The 9115-nt window shown below is 37.4% G+C and overlaps 1 protein-coding gene across 4 annotated transcripts in view; it reads right to left on the bottom strand.

The window, feature by feature from the left end:
* Positions 1 to 6701: 6701 nt before the first annotated feature.
* wt1 (Wilms' tumor suppressor 1) overlaps positions 6702 to 9115 on the bottom strand; it is a 28385-nt gene continuing 25971 nt past the window's right edge. For 3 of the 4 annotated variants that reach the window (XM_011475847.3, XM_011475846.3, XM_011475848.3), the window contains one exon: positions 6702 to 9088. In XM_011475847.3, coding sequence (XP_011474149.1) covers positions 8967 to 9088 — 122 coding nt within the window. In that variant the 3' untranslated portion in view covers positions 6702 to 8966. 4 annotated transcript variants of the gene reach the window in all.

Raw genomic sequence — 9115 nt, 5'->3', positions numbered from 1 at the left:
TCTGGAGTTTTTCCTGGTGAGAGGGGGCAAGCTTGTGCAGACATACTTGTGAGCCCCCAGCGCAGCCCCCAATTGTTGGACTTCACCCTGGTGAACAAGAGGGTCATGTCCCCTCACCTCCAGATAAGAGATAGGTCTCCGACTGTGGTTTTGGTCTACTAAACGAAAAGCAGATAAGAGTACCCAGCCTTCTTGGTGTTTCTTGGAGGGGTACTAAAAAGCGCCCCAACCGGGAACTTCATTGTCCTCCTGGGGTACTTCAATGGCCACATATTTAACAACAGTTGCACATGGAGAGGTGCGGATGAGAGTAATGACCTCCCCGATCTGAACCAGAGTGGTGTTTTCATGTTTGGACGTCTGTGCTTATCAAAGTTTGTCCACAATGAACACCATGTTTGAGCACAAGGGTGTCCATCAAAACACTTGACACTACAACACCCCAGGCAGGAGATTGGTGAGATTGATCAACTTCGACGTCGTTCCAAGTGACTTTCAGCCGTGTGTCTTGAAGACTCGAGTAATGAGAAAAAGGGCAGAGCCTTCAACTGATCACTACCTGGTGGTCAGTTGGATATGTTGGCACGGAAGGAGACCAGAAAGACTTGGCAGACCCAAACGTAATGTGGTGGTTTGCTGGAAACATCTGAATGAGCCCTCCGTCAGGGAGGTCTTCAACTTCAACTTAGCTTCAAACAGGTACAGATGGAGGCTGGAGACATTGAGTCAGAGTGGACCATGTGTTTTACCTCTATTGTCTATGGTCGTAAGGTCTCTGGTGCCTGTCTCAGTGGCAATCCTCAAACCCAGTGATGGACACTGGAAGTAAGGTATGCTGTCAAGCAGAGGAAGAAGTCTTACCAAGCCTGGCTGGCTTGTGGGCCTCGGCAGGCTAAGGGAGCTGACGCTCGGGCTGTTGTAGAAGCAAAAATCTGATCCCGAAGAGTTCGGTGAGACCATGGAGAAGGATGAATATTAAGATCAACTTTCTTCATTCCAGTTAATGTAGCATTCTTCATTCTTTTTACTTGGCAGTTACAGAGGAGTTATAGAGTCAGATGGAAGACAGCAGGAATGACTTCCTGTACCATTCCGTAGATCAGCGGGGTTGCAGAGGGCGGGAGGGATTGTCAATTAGGGTCAGCAATTTAGCCAGCATTCTGTCCTTCGTTGTCAGAAGTCAGAACTCTGTCTCCCCTTCTGGTCACTGGTGGGAACCATCTCCACAGATCTAGCCACGCCACATCTCATCTAACTCTCATTTGCCAAATCACTTGCAGACTGCTGAAACACTGCACTGAGCCTCACTCAGTGCAAAGTATAGTTTGTGGCTTCATTACCGAGCATTGTATTTGGACCTGATCTTCTTTTTTCTGACCCTGTGTCTGACTCAGTTTGCCTGCCGCCTGCCCCGACTCACATCTGGATCCTGACTACCCCTGTCTCTCCTCTGATGTTCTCATGCCTATTATTGACCCCTGCCTGCCTGACCCTTATTTTGCTCTGTGGACTTTTAGCTGAGCTAATAAACCTGCTGAATTTGGATGCAGCCGTCTGCCTGTTCTTGTGACAGAATACATGAAACTAAAATGGAAAAGGAATCAATTTAAAATTAAAACAAAAAATAAAAAAATGTACAATACATAAAACTTAATAGACATATAAAAGGATAAGAGTAAATTAATAAATAAGTAAAAAATAAATAAATATATATACATACAAATATATCACACTGGTAAAAAAGAGAACATAAATTATTATAATATCAAATAGGTTCCTAAATTTCAACTAAAAGCTAGATCAAAAAGGTTGGTCTTAAGCCTTCCTTCAAAAACATGAACAGTTTCTGCGGCCCTAAGGCATGCTGGGAGGCTGTTCCACAGGCGAACTCCATAAAAACTGAATGAGACCTTGACGAATGTTTTAGTTTTAACTTTTGGGATAACCAAAAGGCCTGTATCAGACGACCTCAGGGTCAGCAAGGGCTCATACTTAAAAATCATATCAGATAGATATGACAGCCTGAGACCATAAAAACATTTATAAACCAACAAAAGAACTTTAAAATCAATCCTGAAGCGAGAGAGAGCCAATGCAGTGATTTAAAAATCAGTTTCATGTGTTCCCGATATGCCAAATTTATTATTGCACACATGATTACGTTTCTTATGACGATACTTATAAACTGCATATCATGAACAGAGGAGACAGACTAATCTTTGTTTGAAAATGCCCAATGATCCTCAAGGGTCACAACACAACTGTTTAGGTTTCACAACACAACACAAAATAACATACTACAATTCGTCACAACACTAAAAAGATAAACTCACAACGCGAAACAATTAACTCACAACATGAAACAATAACTCACAACACTAACTCAAAACGGAAGTATATCTGCAATGGAAGTTGCTGTGCTTTTATTCTGAAATTTCCATTGGGCTAAAATATCGGTAATCACGTCTCCATTCAGGGTTCATGAGATCGTTCAAAGATTCTCCCACAGCTTCTCTCCTGCTCTGTCTGAGATATGTCAGCCGCTTCCTTATGCGTGTTTCTGTGTCTCTGTGACCCACTTTGAAGTCTCACTGTCCTGCAATCATCCGAGAGGGGAAAATAAAATAAAAAAATTAGGGGACCTTTTTATTATTATTGTTGTAGCTATGAAAATTAAAAAAAAAAATCAGCTTGTTAAAGTTTGAAAGATCACAGATTCCGACTTCTCAATAACTCTTTTGATAAACGTTCAAGTGTTACAGCAAGTATCTCAATCATTGTGTATTTACACAGACTGAACTACTAATGCATTTCAAAAGAAAAAAGATCGTTTTTTCCCTTTTAATGAGAATTGTTCTCTTCCAGCAGTAAATGCAGACACAGAAGCGAGGCGGCTGCCAAGGGACCGTCAACAAAGTGCAAGTTCAGAGAAAAGACCATTCTGTAACAATCAATAATATCTCAAAAACGAATAAATATCTTGTCTAAATGTTTTCTTTATTTAAAATACAGTTTCAAGACATTTATTTGCAGCTTTTGAGCCTCTTGCAATGTTCACAATATTTCCTGTTTTACAAATTAGGCCTTTCTCCTGTCAGTTTCCTTCTCAACTTATAACCTAAAAAAAATAAAAAGACAGAGTTTTAAAGACATGTTTTTAAAAGTATTAATTGTATACTCACCCAAGCGATAGAAAAACTTCAAAGTTAATTTTCATTGATTGTGTTCTTGGCGTGGCTGTTAGAGGGTTAAACTTCATTAGAGTTGTGTCTACGAAGACTCTCATTCATCCAGGTTGATTCCATCATAATAATAGGTTTAGGGGCTGTCATCTGGACGTAGTTTTTAAAGTTAGAAGACGTTTCACTCTCATCCAAGAGGTTTTGTCAATTCTTCATTAGTTCTATTTTCTTTTTTGAAAATAAACAAAAGGGAGTTTGTTTTGTACTCTCTAATCTTTAAATCTGGAGCTGTGAGAAAACAAAATCCGCTGTCCAGTCTGCCTCCAAAAACATGTTCTAATGAGAAAAACCACTGCAGATCCTGCAGTGGTTGTGATTGTGGTTGTTTGCTTCAAACCTTTTGTGTGATTTTCTCCTTTGCACTCTGTTTTGATTAAATGAAGTTGCAGGTTTGGTGGATTTGCAGCAACACAGTAAGACGTGAAAGAGTGCATTCCTTCAAGACTCAAGCTGCACTCAGCTGTGGGTTTTTTCATCAGAGGAATGAGCGGTGCTGATCCGTACCAGGACCACAGCATCTCTGTACATCAGAACTTCACCGCAACTTTCTCTACTTCCCCTTGACCCTAAAGGCTTTCTTTTCGTTTTACTTTGAGAAGCAGTGTTTACAATTTGTTCTCTTTACTCTTATCTCAAATATGACTGATGGTCTGCTTTCTTTCTTTCATTTTTTTATGGGAATGGGGGGGTAAATAAGATAAGCCAACCTTCCAACATTTTAAGATCCATCAGACAGAAACCACATTATTACTGCTAACTTGAGGTGAGGCTACAAAAAAACCAAAGGAATAAAACAAAACTTTTTTTTTCTTTTTGCTCCTTTAACATTAATTTTAATGCATTTTTTAAAAACACGTAACCCCCCCATGCTGCCAGTCAACATGATTTTAATGCAAGAGGGGTATTTTATTTTCTTAAAGAAAAAGGGAAAATGCCAAACAGAGAGATTAATAAGACCCATCAGTCAAGCAGAAAGGTTGTTTTACCTGGATCATTACTTTCCTCTCAATTTACATCCAGAAAGATGTAAAAGTCTGAGTATAACAAGTGAAATAACTTTAGTCAAACCATATCAGACAGTGCAGACATTAAGCCTGTATAACTAGTTATATCATATTTGATGCACATATTTCTGAGATTCCCATCACATTACCAAACTTTCCCTAAAAACTAATCGAATATACCTTGATCCATGTTTTCTTCCCTGTAGTTCATCGTCCTTCCACTAGGGGCAGTAGAAAGGCTTTTCCTGCTCATTTCAAAATGGCTGCTTCCGTGAAAGCTCAAAAACACTTTTTGCAGGAAATGTTTTTAAAACTTTATGATGAAGATAAGTCATCTATTGTTATACTTCGTTTTAAATTACTACTTGCTGTCATATCTGATATAATGCTAAACTTTTTGATGAGTAAATCTCAAGAATACAGTTGGCCCATGTTTGCAATTTGTGGATGAAATTTAAGACAGTGGGTATAAGGAGCTTCCCCCCCCCTGAACTCTTATGTAAACAATTTTGTATCTTAAACTAACATCATGGTGAGCAAAAACTCACCAAATCTATACAGAAAAAAAAAAAAGATTGCAGTTTCATTGTGTGGATTTCATCAAAGCGTTTAAAAAACAGCTTAATTCCAAAAAAGTACGTTTTTGTAAATTATTCGCTGTTAGTGGACTTTTCAGGGTTAAAAACATTATTTTCAGCAGCTTATTTTGCATCAAAACATGACAGGAAGCTCAATTGACGTTGCGTTTAAACACTACATGCCAATTATTTCCAGATAATAATTCCTTAAAAACTGCAATCTCTTCTATAAATGTAACACTTTTTCTAACTGTTTGACCACTTCCTCACAACAGAAATTATTTTTTTAAACCTTTGTGACTGTTGGAATTGGATTGAGTCATCTTTTTTTTTATTAATAGGACACATCTTTATCAATGGCAATTCTTTTAAGAGACTAATAGGATTTTACTCTTTTAAGCCTGCAGTCAAATATTTGCAAAAGTAAGTAGCAATAAAAGTCAACTTTTTCTACAAGAGGTGAATTTGATCAAAAAAACAAACAAAAACAAATTTATTCTCTTAAAGTTGGTGTTTCTGCTCTTCGCGCAACATTTAAATCCATGGTTTTATGTGGCTTCTGAAAGTGGCCAAAAGTGCAGTTACACTGACCAGATATCAGGCTTCAAAGGGCCTCGGCGGCCCGAGCACAGGGCAGAGATGAAACACTGACGCTCACACAAACACACACTGGAAGAGCACAAAGAGAAGAGAAATGTCCGACAGCTGAGATATAGCACAAGAGCCCTGGGGAGTTTCAGGGGATTTCCAGCGGGGCTATCGGACACATTGCCTGATTTACACTAACACTTTGGCTAAACTCACGATAAAAGTTCACAAAAGAAACATTGCTGTATCTGACTTTATCCATCTCAACGGCCATTTGTCTCTGCTTTCTGCTTTTCCTCTATGTAAATGAAAAAAAGGTTGTAAATAAATGTTTGCAACCTTGAAGAAATAAAAGTGAACTAAAAATCATTTTCCAGAGCAGCAACTTTGGACCTTAGAAACAGTGATTTAGAAAAGACCAGAGTGCTCATTTTGATGGAGTGAAAAACACGTTACTTTTATATTTTTCTTTCACTTAGAGGAAAGCCAAGGAATGCAATGAGGAATCTGGTGAGAGATAAAGAGAGGAAATTGGGTGGTGCTGTACTGTACTATGAGTGTTTTTGATTGGGCAATAGTTTAGATGCTTTGTAAAGAAGCATGGATGGATCTAATGATTATGGAAAAGTACAATTAGATCCTAAACAGAGAAGAATAAAGTAAAAGAAACCTGGCAGAAGAAAAACCAGCAGTTCTTAAACCTAAGCCACATCCAAAACAAGATTTAATTCTGATTTTAGCTCAAATTTACAGCCTTGCGTAAATTACATTTTATCAATATGATGATTTTTGTAATTTTAGTAACAATAAATAGATTTTTTTATTTGTAAACAACAAAAGTAGGTATTTGGACTAGTGTTTTAAAGAAGCATGGCTGGATCTGAAGTTGTTTTTAATTAGGGGGAAGTATAATTAGAACCTAAATAAAGTTGAATTTTAAAAAGGGGAACATTGAAGATGAATATAAGGAACGTGAAAAAAAAGTTCTAATACCTATACATCTAAACACAAGATTTTATTTTGTTCTTCAGCACCAATCTACAGCCTGGGTAACTAACATCTTATAAATATGATTGCTTTTATATAAATAAACGTTCTTTTCTTAAATTTGTAAACAGCAAAAATGTGGCATGTAGACTGGCAAAGAGATTGGAAATGAAAGCCTAATAAAATAACTTATTTTCTTTTTTCAAATTGCCTTTGGTATGACTTTTTCAAGCTCAAAATTACATTCAAATTTCAGACCTGCACAAACTCTACTAACGGGAAATTATGGTCACAGTCAGATGTCCAGGGGGAGAATTTATGAACCAATCAAAAAATAAGAGACACAGGTGAATCAGAGACCTGATTTGTAGAAAAACAGTCACAATATATTTAAACAGACAGAAACCACAATTTTCCATCATCTCAAACCTTTGGGTACAAAATGTTTTGCTGACATTTTTCTGGTGACCCAAATATAATAATAATAATAAAACCAGAGAAAGAACAAGAAAGGAATATAAACAGTTCCTGCATCCAAACGAGGAAACGTCCGAGAGATATCACTTAAGTTAGATGTTTTCTCCCCATGCAGAGAGCTCATTTCCATGGTGAAGAGGGATTATGTACATCTCCATGCTCGTGTCCGGGCCGCAGAGCCAGTGTGACCCAGCAGGCATATTTTAAAGCTCGAAAACATTAAATTCTGCAGTATTTACACACAGAAAGACACAAAAAAGACGAAAAACATAGTGTTTTTCACCAAATGAAAATTCAGCTTTAAAAACATCTAAACTTTTTTTCAATTAATCCATTAATAAAAATAAAGAAAGCAATATCATTGGCGTGTTCTGAATGTTTACAGAAAAGAGAGTTAATCAAATATGAGAGTCTACAGTTGAGAACATCCCATTTCTTCAAATGATTCCAGTGAAAAATCCACAAAGCGTTGAATAAATACAACTTCCCAAAAGTAGATCCACCTTAGAGATATTTACAACACGCCGAACACGAGCCTGACCGAACATCATGGCGCTCTAGCATGAAACATTTGAAGTGTCCTGCCAGGTAGAAGCATTGGTTTCATATTTACATTCGCCTGCATATGGAAACATATTCATGATGACAAATGTTGTAGTGGGAATAATGTTTTCTTTTTAGTGAGTACATCTGAAACTGTATTCATGTTCAGCAGAGGAGATCCAAAGCATACATTTCTAAGAATGACAGCTTTTAAGTCTGTTTAGAAATCTACTTCAACACTCAATTAAATTAAGAATTTGACAGAAATTGTAACTTTAACCTTCAAAGAGGTAATTGTACTTACTTTGTCTCAGAGCGCACTGATTCAAATGATATGTATTTCTCTATTTTGACTTTTTTCTATAAACAGAGATTAGATAGTACATTTAAACCCTCCATGCCTGACTTAATTTCTAATAATGAAAAAAAATATTCTTCATTGATTTTTTTCACATTTAAGGTGATGCTAAATTAAGTGCATTTAATGCTTTTCTGGTAATCAGTGACATGTGACATGAGGGGGTTAAAGACCCACTCCAATGAAAATCGTGTTTTTAGTGTTTTTTTTTAACATGTTCTTGAGGCATTTTCCTCATGTTTTTTGACACGCATAAATAAAAATTATACTTAAAGCAACATTTCTAAGTATGTCTTTATTCAAATAGTTCTGATTTAGGAACAAATAAAAAATGCCTCGACTAGATCCATGCACGTCTCCGTTTACCTCCTCCCAGCTGCCATCTGGCTCAATATAGCTCGCCATTTTTGTTCCACCCGTTATGTTAAATTGGGGGTGAGAGGGGATGTAAGCTAGTGGGAGAACGTAAACAGAAGGACGTTGGGAAGCAAGGGTGACCTTACTCCCTACCAATGTTTCTGCCCACAACTTAATGGTAAATTTCTAATGAACTACCTCCACTCTGCAGAAACTGTGTTCAAAAAACAACAACACAGGTTTTCGGATTTGGCTAAAAACTGATTAATCATAATTAAAAGACCACTGGGGATGCTTCGAAAATAGATAAAAAGGTGATAGGAGTGGGTTAAACTATGATTTATTCTTGTATAACGTGAATAATTTAACCAAAAAACCAAAACAGATGTAAAATGAAGCTGCCTATTTCTATGAATGTAACCTTTTTGCAGTAATTCTGGGGATATTTAATATTCTTTATATCTTCTAAAACGCTTGAAATATTCTTTAGGACACTACAAACTTGACTGATCACAGTTGTTGCCATAAATCAGAAAGCCTTCTACATTTCTCCAGATAGGAACATAAGCGTTAACCCACATTTTTTTAAATATGACGTCATTTGAGGGTAAAGTAAAATGTAAAATTTATTTTAATAAGATCACATAAAAGTCACCTGGCATTTTCAACAAATGACTTCAGGAAGCTAGCACAGTAAATAAAAAACAAAGCAGAAACATCAAGTTTCACGTTTCAGTCAGGCGGCTGAATTTTTCTGGGGGTGTGTTACAGGATTGTACGTCTTCCTCTGGGGGTGACTTGCATGAAAATGAAAAACAGAAACTGGGATGGCTCAGATGGACAGCTGAAGCTTGGTGAGGTTCCTTTGGTGCATGTTGTGGTGTCGCACCAACTCGTCGCTTCGGGCAAACTTCTTCTGGCAGTTCGGCCACCGACAGTTAAACGGTTTCTCGCCTGACGAGTGGAGGGAGGGGACGACAA

This window comes from Oryzias latipes, chromosome 6 (genome assembly GCF_002234675.1).
Source record: "Oryzias latipes chromosome 6, ASM223467v1".
NCBI lineage: Eukaryota > Metazoa > Chordata > Actinopteri > Beloniformes > Adrianichthyidae > Oryzias > Oryzias latipes.
This window is presented reverse-complemented; position numbering and strand designations above follow the sequence as displayed.